This window comes from Lepidochelys kempii, chromosome 4 (genome assembly GCF_965140265.1).
Source record: "Lepidochelys kempii isolate rLepKem1 chromosome 4, rLepKem1.hap2, whole genome shotgun sequence".
Lineage (NCBI taxonomy): Eukaryota > Metazoa > Chordata > Testudines > Cheloniidae > Lepidochelys > Lepidochelys kempii.
In genome coordinates, this window is record NC_133259.1 from 16852654 (window position 1) to 16869552 (window position 16899).

Genomic DNA, 16899 nt, shown 5'->3' on the forward strand with positions numbered 1-16899 from the left:
GAATGTCTGTGTGTGTGAATGGATCTATATAGACATTGCATATAGGAATATGTTGTTGTATTTACAATAAACGTGGCAATTTGCCATGTCCCTCTTACAAGATCCTGTTGCTATCATTTTTATTAGTGTAACAACTGTAGTATCAGAGGAGTGACGCTGTAGTTAAGACTGAAAGTATTATTTCATTCTAAAACCATGGATTTGGTTGCTTTCTCAAAAAACTGCCTTGTCTGTTGAAATTCATCACACTTAGCTTTAGCCTGGTAGCGAAATAGTGTAAGAATAAAAGATCACATATACATTACCTATAGTAATTTAGACACAGAAGGACACACAAAGCCAAGCTAAGCTGTCCCCCAAGAAAAACGAAGGACTGAAAAGTTGAGATATCTCCAACAGCTATTGGTCGATTTGCTGTTCTTAAAACCTAAAAAAATAATAGTTTCAATACTAAATCCAATAGAGTGAGTTAAAATACACATTATATCTTAATGCAAAGTTCTTAATGCAAAGTAAGGTGGAAAAATTAAGCCCACGAGTCAGGGAATTCAAAAGTTAAGGTTCCGACACCAATATTACCTCTACCACATTTCACATCCTGTATATGGTACATATTTACGAATAAACATTAAAATCTTCTGCTAAAATATGGAGCATTTTAAAAATGAAAGCAGGATTATGTGTAATGAGGCTGAATTAGAGCTACTGTAGAAAGTATAGATTTGAATTTTATTCTTTGTGTGCTCAGTGCAATATTGAGATATTAACTTTTTGCACTGAATATCCCTATTTTAAGAGCAATTTTGTTCAAACATTTTAAGTGTTTCTGTACAAAGATGTCTGTAATAGGGTGCACAGTAGCAGCCGTGTTAGTCTGTATTTGCAAAAAGAAAAAGAGTACTTGTTGCACCTTAGAGACTAACCAATTTATTTGAGCATAAGCTTTCATGAGCTACAGCTCACTGCATCCGATGAAGTGAGCTGTAGGTCACGAAAGCTCATGCTCAAATAAATTGGTTAGTCTCTAAGGTGCCACAAGTACTCTTTTTCTTTTTGTAATAGGGTGGATGATTCTAGGATTATAAATAGTTACAGGGCTCCTTCTGTTAACTCATCTTGAATTTAAATGCTTGAACCCTACATAAGGATGTTGTATAGTCATCCCTGGTCATACTAGCAGATAGATTTAATTAGAAGGCAAAGGAACCTCTTTCAGGGGCAGAGAGGTCAGCAGGGAAAACTCTAGGAGCAACCAAGTTTGGGAAAGTTGAGGCTAAATTTACATTATTTAAATTAATAACACCAAACCCCACCTGGGGTTTGGTTTTATTAAGTTTTACACTTTATACAGAACAAATGTACTCTGAGAGCCAGGTAAGAATGCCACCTGCTTACAGAGCTCTAAACATTTATCAAGTGTTCTTTGTGCACACTTTAAAAATACTAAGTATTTTCCTTTAAGTTTGGCTTGATTTTCCTCTCTCAGTTAAGACTACAATTATGCCAAGTTAGAAATTTATAGATCTGCAGTTTAAGTGAGACACAATAAAAAAATATTTTGGGGGCCATAGAAACTATCTTCGCCTTCATGCAACTCAAAAATGGCTGCACTAATTTAACTCTAACATTCAAGAAAAATTCAGCCATCGGTAAGACAAAGCAAGGGATGTTTTAGTCAGGAAATCAACAAAATGACCACTAACTAGACATACCACCACTGAAACACCCCCAACCCGCTCTGGAAGACAGCTGTCTGAGGTTGTACTTGTAAAATAATGTTCTATATGAATTTTAAACTCCTTACTGTTAATCAAATCACATTCTTGTCAATTTCAAGCAGGTTCATTATTTTGTTGTATTTAGGCCCCAATTGTACAAGTGACTCCATAACGGAAGCAGCTTTTATTACCACACACCAGGAACACAACAGTGTCAAATTATCCAGTCTTCTCTTAGGGCACTTTACAGTGCTGCAACTTTCTCCCTCAGGGGTGTGAAAAAACACCCCACTGAGCGCTGCAGGTTTCAGTGCTATAAAGTGCCAGTGTAGACAGTGCAACAGTGCTGGTAGCTACTCCCCTCGCGGAGGTCGTTTTTTTAGAGCGCTCTGCCGCGACTACACAAGCCACGTTAAAGCGCTGTCACGGCAGCGCTTTAATGTTGCCAGTGAAGACATGCCCTTAGTGTAAAATTATTGAGGAAATTGCAAGTTGACATTACAAAAAGCTCATTTTTATCTAGGGTACATTATTATAGCCACCAGTTTAATTAAGGGAGTATAAAATCACCTAATAATTCTTGGATAGAGAATGGCTAGTGAGGTTAAAAGAAGCATGTCAATTGGTTTTGCTCAGTTTTTAGGAAAATATTACTAGAAGTGGATTTATTTTGATTAAGCTCTGATTACACTGTAACTATCTGATGTACCTTATCCTACATACAAATTATCTAGAAAACAAAACCACTTGCTTTACTACTTGTGGCTCTTTGCTATACAAAAAAGAAAGTCACCTTTACCCTTCAAAGATGAATGGTAAACATCAGATTACTTAGTATATGACTTCTGAACCAGGAGGAAAAAAAAAAAAAGATTACTTGGAAGTAGTCTTAATCAGACAAGCCTGTATTTCTACCAGACAAACAACCAGTTTCTCTTGGTGAAAGACAAAAGAGGGCTTACTTCAATAAAAGGCCAGCAATTTACTTACTCATCAAACATTAAGAGGAGCCTGTCTGTTCTTTTCAAGTCCCTGGGGCTTTCTCTACCTTTTTGTCATAGTCCCGATCCCACATGTCATTAATTGTGCAGCCTGCTCCACGCATCAGGACCGCTCCAGTACCAAACAGTGACAGCATATACCAGTCTGGAAAACAGCCTGGCTCTGCTGCCAAGCCTATACTCCATGTGCACGGCAAATACAACAGCCACGTTCCTAGAAAAATGAATTTGAAAGAGATTAGAAAAAGAGAAATTTTAAATGGAATTACTCTTTAGCATGCCACAAAAGGTAAATAAGTGTTGAATTACTAATTAAAAACTTCTAAAACTGCAACACCAAAGCTAAGAGACGGCTAAGACGGTTATCTGTGCAAGGTGCTGCAGTTCCACAATTTGATTGTGCTCCTTTACTTTTCTTTTTCTTCTTCTTTTTGATTGAAATGTTGAATATAAAGACGCTTTATCTATTTTCCCAATAAAAACAGAAAACTCAACCATGGAGGGAATGCAGTGTTTGAACAGTAGCGATAAAATCAGCCATTACAGAGAACATAAGATGTGATGCATACCTTGTTCCACATCTCTATTGAAACCAAATATTTAACGACCTTTACAATTGTTCACAAGGACATATTCCAAAATGGATTTGTCTCCTGAGTTTATATGAATTGTCTAGCCAATCTGTAAAATATTTTATGTTCCAAATGTCACATGACCCGCTGACTAATTGACAGTTTAACCTGAACAAATAAATTGCAATCCTTCTATCAAGAATAGAGGATACTGGATTTTTGGCTTATTACAACAATCTATAAAACAACCCTTCTTTCCCCCTATCACTGGGGTGTGTTAACGGGCCACTTCACCTTAAAAGGTCTGTTGAAATGTGTGTTAACATGTTAGGCTATGTCTCCACTATGGACCTTACAGCGGTACAGTTGTACAATTGCAGTTGCGAGGCTGTAAGGTGTCCCGTGTAGCCACTCTCCTGACAGCATAATTAAGTCACCCTTAACAAGCTGCAGTAGCTATGTCGGCAGGAGATCATCTCCCGCTGACATAGCTTTGTTCACGCTGGCACTTTTGTTGATGAACCTTTTTTGCACACCCCTGACTGACACAAGTGCTAGTGTAGACATAGCCTTTGTCTAAACTTGTGAGCAAGTTTCCCAGACCTGAAGAAGAGCTCTGTGTAAGGCTGTTGGATCATATTAAAGAAGTTCTGTATTAAAATCACAAATGAGTTTGATTCCCCAGAGTTTAAATTCCAGGGTACTACTAATTAAGAGGTCTCTTGGTTTTTGGTACTGTTTCTCTCCCTCTATGTGTGAAACTTGCAAGCTGCTAATTGTGTTAGTACATTCTAAGACAGAGTCTGTTCTCAAAGCAATTCACAGAGAGAGAGACTCAAAGCAATACTCTAACAACAGAAACAGCACCCAGAGACTCCCCGCCCTTTTGTTGTATTAACAATTGTGATTAAAATAGAGATAGAGGATGTATGTGGATGGATGCTTGGTGTGGATAATAACTGAATGATCAGGGAGGTGCCAGCCTAAGAATCCAGTGTTCATCAGTTGAAGAAGGCGTCAAGTGGAAATAACCAGAGGACACCCCCCCCGGAGGGCAGACTGGAATCCACCCAACAGCCTCAAGAATGGGAGAACCAAAGAACAAGATAACATCTTGGAGCACGGAGCCGTCAAGAATGTGCTATCTGCTGATTGGGAATTGCTTCATCATGCTGTTGCTGAATCACAGACTGGCATAGGAAGAAATTCCTATAAAAATAGAATCTAAAAAGTGAGAACTTTGGGGTCTGATTCTGCAAACTAACTTCCAGGAGCATCAGATGAGCATCTGACAAGGCCCTGCTCCCTCCTCAAGTCCAGACCACCTGGCCAGTGGCTTGGCATGAGCAACTCTAAGGCTGGTAACTATGATAACAACCTTGCAGAACCTGTGTGTGTGTGTGTCTGTATGAATGAATGTGTGAATACATATGAGATTGAATGGAATGTTATAGCTATAACTAACTGCTTACTAGGATTCTTTCTGTATTCACAATAAATGTGGTATTTTGCCTTTTTCCCTTTAATAAGATCCTGCTGGTTTTTATTTTATTGGTATAACAAGGCCAGGTCTACATTACAGACCTATATTGGTATAACTATATTGCTCAGGTGTGTGAAAAATCCACAATCCCTAGTGAGCTAGTTATACCTACCTAATCACCCATATAAAAAGCACTATGTCAACAAAAGAGCTTCTCCCATCAACATAGCTACCATCTCTTGGGGAGGTGAATTAGCTACCCTGACGGCAGAGGCTTCCACATGGCAATCATAGACATAAAAGATCCCAGGGCACTCTATACAGTTTAGAGATTTGTCCTACTGTCCTTGATAAACATTTTCCCCTCCCATAATTGTACAGTGTTGCTGGGCACCAAACTGTCAGCAACTGATCCTTTGAGTGGTGTTGTACTAGATCACCTGTAAACCACATTCAGGACAAAAGGATTGATTAAGTGTTTTATATTACTAGACTTCTGTTGCATGAAGTATTATTATAACATGATTTTTGTAAAACAAACACTGGAATTTCTTTTGTAAAGAAAAGTGCTCTCAAACTCAAAAGGCAGTCTACTTAATGTCTTTTTTGAGACTCAAACAACAAGAAGTTTTAGATTGCGGCAGGATGAATGGTGGTTTTGAAAGTTGTCCACTGAAAAAAATTATCAGGGACTGTACAGACTAGATACACGTATTACAGTCGATAGTTTAGCTTTGCCACAGACAGCCAATCCAGCAGTCTCTTGGCAGGTGAATGCTACTGAAATCCATTTTTATAGCAGCACTTTGCATTTCTATAACTCCTTCCCCCTGAAGGCCCCAGTAATTGCAGCAGCCTTCATTGAGTTCACAGCATCCCTGTGAGACAGAGGCACATCACTCCCCAAGGAGAGGGGGACCAAGGCCTGCTGTAGAACATAAGAATGGCCAGACTGGGTCAGACCAATTCTCCACCTAGCCCAACATCCTGTCGCCCGATAACGGCCGATGCCAGGTGCTTCAGAGGGAAGGAACGAAGAGCAATCGTCCACTGAGCCACCCGTTGACCACGGCTAGCTCCTGGCAATGCGGGGCTTTCCTCAGCCACCGCTGCGGACAGCGCTTGCGCCTGGCTGCTCGGCACCTTGGGCAGCCGGGCCCGCGGGCTCAGGCGGGGCGAGGAGCTGAACCCGGGGCCCCGCCCCGGCTCTGCCCAGCCCACACGCGGGAGCGGAAGGCGGCTGTCTGCTCCGCCCCGCCCCGACTCACCGATGGGCTTGTCCAGCCTCATGAGCCGCAGGTAGGGCTGCAGCGGGCCGGGGGCCGAGCTCACCAGCCCCGCCGCGGAGAAGCTCAGCGGCCGCCTCCCGCTCCCCGCCTCCCAGCCCAGGCCCAGCGGCGGTCCGGGGGCGCCGTGGGGCGGGACAGCGAGCGCGGCGGCGGGGCGGGCGGAGCCGGCTCGGAGGAGGCGGAGGGGCCCGGCGGCAGTTCCGGGGACCCGGCAGAGCCGTGTTACCAGGGTCACCATATTGCCCACTCCCGGCGGCGGCGGCGCGCGCGCGCGCGCAGCCTGATGACGTCAGGTGTCGGGGCGCTCCGTCTCGGCGTCCGTCCCGCCGTGAAGTACTGCGCGTGCGCAGCCGTTTCCCCCTCTGCTGCCCCCGCCTCCACCTCCCGAAGGGCGCGGAGACGCTCAGTCGCCTCGCCTCAAGCTCCTGAGCCCCGCTTGGGCGGCTTCTCCGCCACCCCCGCGGGGCTCGCGGTGTGGGAGCTCCCTCCCTCCCCCCCCCCGACGGCAACGGCGATGCTTCTCCCCGTGGCCATGGGCCTGGCCCCCCCGCATGTCGTGGGTGGCTCGCGCGGGCGGTAGGCGCAAAGCCCTGGCCACGCGCTGCCGCCTAACCGCCCCCCAGGCCTGCCCTGGCTGCCCGCTGTTCTCTGTGTCTCCCCCCCCCCCGTGCTCGGGGGCGGCCTTAGAGCCTACAGCCAATACCTGCCTTCAACAACGCACGGGGACTTGGCGCCTTCCCATGGCGCAGCCCTCTGGGCCCCACGGGCCCTTGGCCATTTTCTCCCCGCACCCCTCCAAGCCGGGACCTGGCGTTTGCCCTGGGAGCCGGGTGCCTGTGCGTGGCCTGGTATTGCAAGAGCTGGCCCTGTACGGAGAAGCCCAGCAATCAGTAACGTTGCGGTAAGGTCACCAGTGGGCAGCACTGAATTCCTGCTCCCTGTGGGGAAGCTGAACCTGTATCTCCCTGCTATGCACCCTACTGCTGTTGGCTTCCTTCATCTCTGAGCTGGATTTTCCCTTGCCATTGCCCTGAATTCTTGGTGTCTCATCCTACGAACTTCCAGGAGTGAAACCTTCTGTCGCTGGCAAAGCCTATGACTGTGCCCACCGCTCATTTCCATTTCTCTAGGGCAGGACAACGAGCATCTCTCCATTCTTAAGCCACCCCTTCCTTCCGTTACAAGTTTGATTCCCAAAAGTCTCCTGGCTACCATTAATCTTTTCAAACCAATGGTCATTTCTTAACCATCTCCTTTTCTCTTACTCTTCACCACCTCTGAGATGCAGAAAAACTGGCCACTACCCCTGACTACCACCAACCGGACCTCCTTTCCCCTCTCTGGCATTCTTGCACGTACACCAGCCCAATCCGCCTTTTCCCTTCTTAGGTGACCACCACCACCATCAGACTGACCCCCTGGCCCATAAACCCTTACATCCATACCTTCCCAGGAGCCCCTGTCTCCCCCACCCTGGTTCCCACTGTTTACTGCTCTGTAATAGCAAGCCTTGGGTCCATCTGTCCTGCTTCCCAATCCCATCTTTCCCACTGCCAAGAGGAGCAGGAGCCTCAGCCGCCATGGTTTGGGCAGGCAGAGGGTCCAGCCCGCAGAGCAGGACCTGGGTGCGGCACTGGCAGCACTCCCAGCCATGTGACGTGTGGTAGTTAGAAGTTTGCAGCACAGCCAGTTGTGCTGCTGCATGTGTGAGTAGCTTATAGGTGAGGACAAAAAAAAAACAACTGCAACCAGCAAGGCAGTAGAAAAACCATCCAAGCCAGTTGGAAACTGGCTAGATAGCAAGCCTGTTACTAATATAACACATCATTATTTATGGAATAACAATTGCCAACACTTCGAAAGAACCTTCTACCTGAAGAACTTGAAGTACACAAACAGTGAGTAAGGCTCACACCAACCCTGTGGAGTAATTATACATAATTATCCTAATTTATAGATGGGGAAATAGAAGCCCAGAGATTAAGGCTGGGATTTACAAAGGTACTTAGGTGTGGCAACACTGAAGGTTATGGTGTCTAGGAAGTCCCAGGAACAACACTGCAGTCCACCATGAAGACTTAAGGGCCGAAGCTCCCTATACAATGAATAGGGATAGGTAGGTGCCTAAGGATGCAATTCACAAAAGCCAGCTTGCTAGGTGGGGAGCTGCTAAACTGGCCAATGGGAGGTGCTAACCTGAGTGGTGTTGGAGATAGATGGCTAAATCCTGGCTGTAAAGAGGCATCTCCCTCTATTTAGCAATCCACAAACAGGAAACAGCTGTCTGGAGTCAGGCAGGTTAGGCACCTCTTGTGGGATCTGTCTGACTTCTCATAAAACAGCCAGAAGAGGAGGTCATAGTGCTCACCTTATAACTTTTAGCCCAGTGGTTGGAGCACTCATGTGGGATGTGGGAAACCCAGTTTCAAGTTCCCCCTCTCTGCCACTGGGGGAGAAAGGATTTGAATAGGGGTCTCCCACCTTGTGGGAGTGCTCTAACCACTGAGCTCTGGGATATTATGATGTGGGGCTCCCTCAATCTCTCCTGCTGAAGCTGCTCCAGTGTGGATTAAATAATGAAAGAGTGATTGGAGCAGGTGGACTGGATTCAGGGTCTCCCATCTTCCAGGTGGGTGCCCTACCCATGGAGTCATTCCCCCTCTCTGGTCTCTGACTATTCCACTGTTGTAAATACTTAAGTCATGTGGCCCAAGAGGAAGGGAAATGAATGACTCTGCAGCCCAGTGGGTAGGGCACCTACCGGGGAGTTTAGGTCATTTAATCTCTTTCAGAAACTTCTCTTGAAGTTTGAAACACAGCAATTAAAAAAAAAAAAAGAGGGCAGGGTATTTTGTACTATTCTACAGCCCCAGAAAGCTGCTTGCCCTTTACCGTTTTTGCCTAAAGCCCTTCACCAACACCCCTGCCCCATCCTTAAATAATTCCTCTCACCCAAGGTATATATTGAAAGATGAGGCTCTTTCTCTTCCCACCCCTAAGCAGTAGCAGTTTCACTAAGTATTGCCTTCCTCACATCTCCCTCGAGCAGTTGTAGGCTAGCCTATTCTCTAATTAGGAGAAAATACAGAGATCCCAGGAGTGACGTCTCTAACCTAGAGTACAAACAGTTACATTGGTATAAGGACTAAATCCGTGGAAAAACAAATTTAGGCCTAGTCTACACTAGAAAATTAGGTCAGCATAACTGCGTCATCACATAGGGGTGTGAAAAATCCATACCCCTGAGCAGCATAGTAAACTGACCCAAGTCCCAGTGGAAACAGCGCTAGGTGAGTGGGCAAATTATTCTGTTGATCTAGCTAACACCTCTCAAGGAGATGGATTACCTGTGCTGATGGAGACCCCTCCTGTCGGCATAGGTAGTGTCTACCCTGAAGCACTATAGCGCTTTAGTTTTATTTTTCTTGTAACTATTTCTGACTTTAATGCCTCATTACTTGTACTCGAAATCCATCTCTTCATAGTTAAATAAATTTGTTTTATTCTTTAATTAAAACTAATCCAGTGTTGTGAATTGTTTGGGTAACTTCATTTAGGGTAGCACTGTTGGGTACTGACCCTTTAGAGGGGCAACGGAGCTAGTATATCTGGATTGTCCAGGAGAGGTCTGGACACCGCAAAATACACACGGCGGCGGGGGAAATTCAAGATGGGGAGTGCATTGGGGTCACATTGCAAATAGTAACCAATGTTGCTGGAAGACAGAGTGTGGCTGATGTCTGCTAACAAGCTGCTGGGGTCAGAGCTGCTAGGCCAGGGCTGTGGCTTTACACAGCACTCAGGGAGTATGCTGGCAGGCTGATTGTGAGCAACCCAAGTTGTAAGCTATAACAGTGAAGCATTGTGAAGCACCCAAGGTTGTATTGCAGGGGTGACACAACTCCTTACTGGTCTGGATTGCACCCCAGAATGTCATATACATTCCCCACTGCAGAGCTAGGGACATCAAACAGTGACAGATATTTTAACAACAAAATTTAGTCTCCATGTGTTTTAAAATTTCTTCTAGCTAAAAAGAAAAGATCAGGAATATGTTTTGAGTCCTAAACTAGCCTGAGGGTGTTTCTTTAAATTAATGACTTGACATTTTAATATTTTGATTTTAACTTTAGTTCATAATATTTTCCTCTGTAGGCCTGGCCTGTAGTCAGTTTCTATATCCACTGTAATATTTTCACATATTCCAAATCTCTATATTGCATTTTTTTTAAAAAGTAATTCTAAAAATGGCATGGGGAGGGAGGGTGTTTGTTTCAATTTCCACATCAGATAGACTCAGTCTACAAAAACAAAGGATATTTCTTTCTAACTAAATGCAAGCCCTGAAAATAGTCAAGCTGGTTCTTTCCTTCTCGCTCACCTCTACCATGGAAGTTTCTGCAGGCCAAATTATGTCTTCTGACAACTCTTCAACCCTGGTGTTGTTATGGAATTTGCACAGATGTAACTGATTGGCATATTATCTCAGAGCTGTTGGCCCTGCAGTTTGAGAGGGAGTAAAAAGCAATACAAATGTACCTTGGTTACTGAAGTCAGCAGATATGACTGTCTACACAGAAAGCTGCATTTTGTTGTACAAGGTAGTGCTATTTTTACATTATGTTTCAGAAAAAACTTTTAAGACCACACCTAGTATATTGTGTTCAGTTCTGGGCTACTCAGTACCAGAGACACTTAAACAAATTGCAGTGAGTTCAGTAAAGAGTAATTAATTAGGGAACTGGAAAGATTGACTACAAGGAAAAGTTAGAGTTATAAATGTTGACTAAGAGGGTGGATATGATAGTTATCTATAATTGATATGAGTAAAAAGTCAGTAAGAGGAAATGTTTGAGCGCAAGGAATATACTGCAAAGGTAGTTAAAGGAACTTAAGAAAATGAAAATTTAGCTGAATATAGTATTAAGAAAAACTTCCTGACTCTGAGTTCTGTTGGACTGTGGAATTGTCCCTCAAAGATTGAACAAAACAACAGAGTATACAATGTAGAGAACAATCATGTATTGAAAGGAGGATGGACTAAATAACCTAATAGGTCTTTTCCATCTCTAATTTCTATGAACTAATACCTACAGAGTTTACATCTAGTCCGAAAACATTTTCTCTGACAAAAATCCATGCTTTTTTGTGTGTGGATCTTTGTGCCTTTGCTGTTTATCTACCAACTGCCACCAAAGATAAAATCTCATTTCAACTTTTCTGCTAAGTGCATTTGGCAACATAAATTAAAAATAATGGGATTTATAAATTAAAATGTGAAGAACTTTAAGTTCTTTAATTACAGTACTTCACTTCAGTTATTTATCAAGGCCTCTTCTTACTGCTACTTATTACTTAATTTAGTAGTATTAATACTATGTGATATTGTTTATGGAATTTTTATATATTCTGGTTTTGATGCCTAATAGATTTAAATCTTATTTTACAGATGACTTGTTTCAGATTATATGTGATAAACATTTTTGGATGTGGGCTGTCACAGCCCTATTTTGGTATTTTACTAATCTCCCTTTACAATCTCCCATTACAATCTGCATTCAGATTACAAAGAACATCATCAGCATTACCAGATCTTGTGATATTTCACGTATTTTAAAGTCCCAGCTCCTGGAGGCAACTAATTACGTGAAGATCTCAGTTTCCTTTAAAAAAGTAAGTTTCAACCTCCCTGTGGGAGGAGAAAAGCCTGAATAAATCACCTGTGTGCACTCTAAAGGCTCAGTAACTGGAAGGCAAAATAAGAAACAAACTTTAAAAAAAAATCTCATGATTTTTGGGGCCTGACTCCTGATTTTTGAATGCTTGGGGTTGACAGTGTTGCACTAGAAATACAGAGAGCACTTGTTATGAATTGAGGAAATTAACTTTGTAGCATAGTTTAAGTAATTGCTCCCTCTTGTGGCTAATTTCACACTATACATTTATAGATTTCATTTTTAACCAAAATCTCGGTGTAGCTCATTGAGCAAGGTGCCTGCCTGATTTGGATAAGAAAGCACTTTACAGTTAACATTTTTGTCATGGGTGCATTTTTACTGCAATAGCTGTACTATGAATATATTACACATGGATAGCTCCTTTCACCCAAGTACTTCTCATTGTTTTTACAAAAGTAGGGAAATATTTATTCCATTATGCAAACAGAGAGACTGAGCCACAGGAAGGTTAAGTAAATTGTTCAAGGCTACACAGTGAGTGGCAGAAGCAAGAATAGAACTCAGGTCTCGATGGCCATTGTGGTGACAAAGCCACTAGACAATTGCTATCTTGCCATTACTACCCATTGCCTCTGCAGCTATTCTGGACACCAGTTTTTGTGGACATTCTCTTCTTACCCCCAAACAAATGTGTTGAGTTCAGTCTCTTTCTATGCAAGAGGTTTACATGTTGATTTAGCGAGAGTCATTTATGACAGGAGGCCTCTTACAAAACAAGCTTCAGGTGACTATGTAGTATCGAGAATCAAATCATCATGACTCTGTGACCTTTGTACTTCTGCAGAAGGCTAAGTGGTCCCTCATGCCACAGCGTCCCTCCCTTTGAGTTTGACAGACCTGACAAGTTCTACAACAGGGGTGGCCAACCTGTGGCTCTGGAGCCGCATGTGGCTCCTTACCTAGGCACTGACTCCGGGGCTGGAGCTATAGATGTTAACTTTCCAATGTGCTGTGGGGTGCTCACTGCTCAACCCCCTGCTCTGCTCCAGGCCCTGCCCCAACTCCACCCCTTCCCCCGAGCCTGCCATGCCCTCGCTCCCCCACCAGAGCCTCCTGTGCACTGCATAACAGCTGATTGTGGTGGGCGGGAGGTATGGGGAGGGAGCAGGAGGCACTGATTGGTGGGGCTGCTGCAGGCAGGAGGCACTGCAGGTTGGAGTGGGGGGAGCTGATGGGGGTAGGGGGCTGCTGACATATTAGTGTGGCTCTCTGGCAATGTACATTGGTAAATTCTGGATCCTTCTCAGGCTCAGGTTGGCTGCCCCTGCTACTTGTTGCAAAGAATCATAGAATATCAGGGTTGGAAGGGACCTCAGGAGATCATCTAGTCCAACCCCCTGCTCAAAGCAGGACCAATCCCCAATTTTTGCCCCAGATCCCTAAATGGCCCCCTCAAGGATTGAACTCACAACCCTGAGTTTAGCAGGCCAATGCTCAAACCACTGAGCTATCCCTGCTCTACAAACTTAACTTTAAATCCATTGAAATTAAAACATCTTATAAAGAACACAGTGATCCACTGGTGGAGTGAATGTCCATTTACAGCAAAATGAAATGAAAGTCTTCAATCACAAGCCTAGTTACAGTGTAATTCTATGGTAAAAAAGATGGTACGATGAGTTCCATTGTTATCCAGTATGTAGATGTAATGGATATTTTTTTAAAGGATTGATATCTCTAGTCATCCACTATTAATCATGTGGAGTTACTATTACTGCATCCAGTCAACAATGTACATTAGATGTTAAGGGCCTGCTGAATCCTTTACATAACCAGAGAAGCAGCATTTATATGAGAAAAGCCTGCTTTGCTCCAATTTAAATCAATGGTCAAACTCCCATTGATTTTAGTGATAGCAGTAGTAGACCGTGTGTGTTTACATGCATAAAATATTGCAGTGCATACATTTTTATGATCCAAGATAGCTAATCTTCAGAAACAGAGTTGCAGTAAATCTGGGCTCAGTAATCAAAGTTCTACTTTGTCACAGAATGCAATTTATCACAAAGATTTCATAAAAATGATAATTTCCTCAAGGTTGGATATTAGTCACAAGTACACTTAGAGCTCTACACCCTCAAATGGATTACACATCAATGCAATGATAGGGTGGAAGCAGACACTCACAATCACTATAATTAGTCTCCATAAATCATTTCACAATGAGTTTGCATACAAGTGCTTTAGATTTTCTGTTTATCATCCTTTCTCCTTTCCTAATTCCTAGTCATATTTCCAGCAATAATCACTGATTGTTCTTGTAGTGCATTTTTGTTTATGCTGTATATTTTGATTTGTCTGTATTGTTGGGTTTGGGGATATGCCTGAGGTCTGAAGATTTATTATTTGAAACTGTGGCAATGATTTTAAAAAAAGCCAAAAGATTAGCCCTTTGTTCATCGTATGGTCCTAATCCTGCACACACACACTAAAATGTTTGTGGGATTGGAACCTAAATTAGCACACACGTTAAATTAACTGTCCAATTAATTTTTTTTAGATTAACAATTACTTAAAGCATTATTTCAGATAGAGCACCATTTAAATAGCATGCATGTTAGAAAATTCCTTTAACAGTTAAGCGTTTTTTCCTGCTTCCCTTTTAATGTTTAGATGGGCCTTTCGGGCAGTCCAGAGAGCAAAACCAAAAATACTCTAGTTCACTTTTTTTCTCTCTGCTCATACTATGACAGACTGATAATAGCCTGGCCAAACTTTATAGAAGTAAGATAAATTTACTGAATTAAGTTAGAACTTATTGAATTAGGTTTAATACCTTTGTGGTCTGTTGTGTTAAGTATCAGTTGTGTATGTGTTATTAGAATTGTATATAACTCCTCTAGGAGGTGGGGGACGCTAATCACATTTCTGCAGTTATCAGCCCTTTGACGCCACCTTCTAGAGAGATGAGGATTCTCTAGGACCAACAGAAAAAGAAAGGATTTCTGGATAAATAACCTGGTTTTAAACAGGTTCAGGACCTTCTTCCTGCTGTGGCAAACAAACTGGACCCCTGTTTCATAGAGTCCCAATCCTTAGGGAGGGGTTAGAAGGAGTTGGCCTACTGAGGCCCCATAAGACTGGATGCTTTGTTCTGAGCTGAAACTGACAAACTTGAAACTACAGTGAAACTCCTTGGGTGGTGTTTTGAAGGACTGCTGCTGCCGAAGCCCACAATAGGGTTGGAGTGATCTCTGGCACAGGTGCCGATTCTGGGGTGCTCTGGGGCTGGAGCACCCACAGGGAAAAAACGGGGGGTGCTGAGCATCCACCAGCAGCCCCCCTATCAGCCTCCCCTCCTCCCGCAGTGCCTTCCCCTCCCTGTGCCTCCCAACTGCTGTGATCAGCTGTTTCGCGGCATGCAGGAGGCCCTGGGGAGGAGTAAGGACACACTGTAATCGGGAAGGCGCGGGAAGAGGCAGAGTGAGGTGGGGCCTGGGGCAGAGCTGGGAGTTGAGCGCCCCCCCCCCCCCCCCACATGTTGGAAAGTCAGCACCTGTGATCTGTGGTAAGCTTTTTGGCATGCATGTAGGTTCCTTTGTAATTCTGAATATGTTTTCACCTTAAGAGTAAAATAGGTTTGCAGAGGAAGAGCTGAATGGTACCTTATAAGTGTGGGCAATTACTTTGTTGTTAGCCTTTGAAGAGAAAGTAAGCAGTCCTGGTTAGGTAGTCTGACTTTTGTAGGAGATACCAGAGTACAGTCAGGGGGCTGTGCAGGCCCAGTCAGGAGGAAACAAGACCATCTCAGTTCGAGAGAGGTGACGGCCAGGCGAGCCGGAAGCCTAGAGTGGATGCCTTTGCTGGATCACAGAAGGGGAATACAGGTGCAGTTGCTCTGAACTGTAACACATACAGCTGCATACTGCTTGCTATTTGTTCATTTTAAGCTCCTCTGCTGTGACTGGTAAATGCTCTCTTTAAGGTCTTACAGAAAAAGCATGCACCATCAGCAAAAAGTAAAATTAGCAAAAAGAGGAAAGAATGTTATAGTAATCTTAGAATTTGTAACAATAAGTACAAAAATTGTAGATGCAAATATGATATTCAATTTGACTATCATTTTATAAGGTACAATAAGAACTTTTGCTGTTCTGTTTTACCTGTCTCCACCCAAAGACATAGGGAAGTCTTCTGGATGCTTTCATCACATGGTCCACTGCTTCCAGTTTCAGAGTCATGCTTTCTCAAAGTTCCCAGCCATTTGATTCTACAGTTTGGATTCACATCCATCTCTATATATCATTTCTCCATTTCACATGAATATACCTGTCAAGGTTCCTTTCCCACTCTGAACTCTTGGGTACAGATGTGGGGACCACATGAAAGACCCCCTAAGCTTATTCTTACCAGCTCAGGTTAAAAACTTCTCCAAAGTACAAACTTTGCCTTGTCCTTGAACTGTATGTGCCACCATCAAGCGTTTTAAACAGAGAACAGGGAAAGAGACCACTTCCCCCAAAATATCCCCCCAACCCCTACACCCCCTTTCCTGCAGAAAGCTTGATAAAAATCCTCACCAATCTGTACAGGTGAACACAGACCCAAACCCTTGGATCTTAAGAACAATGAAAAATCAATCTGGTTCTTAAAAGAAGCATTTTAATTAAAGAAAAGGTAAAAGAATTACCTCTGTAAAATCAGGATAGTAAATACCTTACAGGGTAATCAGATTCAAAACAGAGAATCCCTCTAGGCAAAACCTTAAGTTACAAAAAGACACAAAACCAGGAATATACATTCCATCCAACACAGCTTATTTTACCAGCCATTAAACAAAAGGAAATCTAACGCATTTCTAGCTAGATTACTTACTAACTTAACAGGAGTTGTAAGGCTGCATTCCTGATCTGTTCCCAGCAAAAGCATCACACAGACAGACAAACCCTTTGTCCCCCCCTCCAGATTTGAAAGTATCTTGTCCCCTCACTGGTCATTTTGGGGCAGGTGCCAGCAAGGTTATCTTAGCTTCTTAACCCTTTACAGGTGAAAGGGTTTTGCCTCTGGCCAGGAGGGATTTTATAGCACTGTATACAGAAAGGTGGTTACCCTTCCCTTTATATTTATGACAATACCATAGAAAAGGGAGCTGTCATTT

At 43.4% G+C, this 16899-nt stretch overlaps 1 protein-coding gene and 1 long non-coding RNA gene across 4 annotated transcripts in view; one reads left to right on the top strand and one right to left on the bottom strand.

Moving 5' to 3' along the window:
* The window catches only part of COQ2 (coenzyme Q2, polyprenyltransferase), a 24658-nt gene extending 18124 nt beyond the window's left edge, over window positions 1-6534 (bottom strand). Inside the window, exons 1-3 of one of the 2 annotated variants that reach the window (XM_073340550.1) lie at window positions 6043-6534; window positions 2767-2933; window positions 306-427 (exon numbers count right to left, since the gene is read on the bottom strand). In XM_073340550.1, coding sequence (XP_073196651.1) covers window positions 306-427; window positions 2767-2933; window positions 6043-6301 — 548 coding nt within the window. In that variant the 5' untranslated portion in view covers window positions 6302-6534. The remainder of the gene's footprint in view (window positions 1-305; window positions 428-2766; window positions 2934-6042) is intronic. The other variant, XM_073340549.1, reaches the window with a different exon arrangement.
* Window positions 5415-16899, top strand: part of LOC140910192 (uncharacterized) — a 35091-nt gene continuing 23606 nt past the window's right edge. For both annotated transcript variants that reach the window (XR_012158450.1, XR_012158449.1), the window contains exon 1: window positions 5415-11736. This is a non-coding gene — a long non-coding RNA (uncharacterized lncRNA). The remainder of the gene's footprint in view (window positions 11737-16899) is intronic.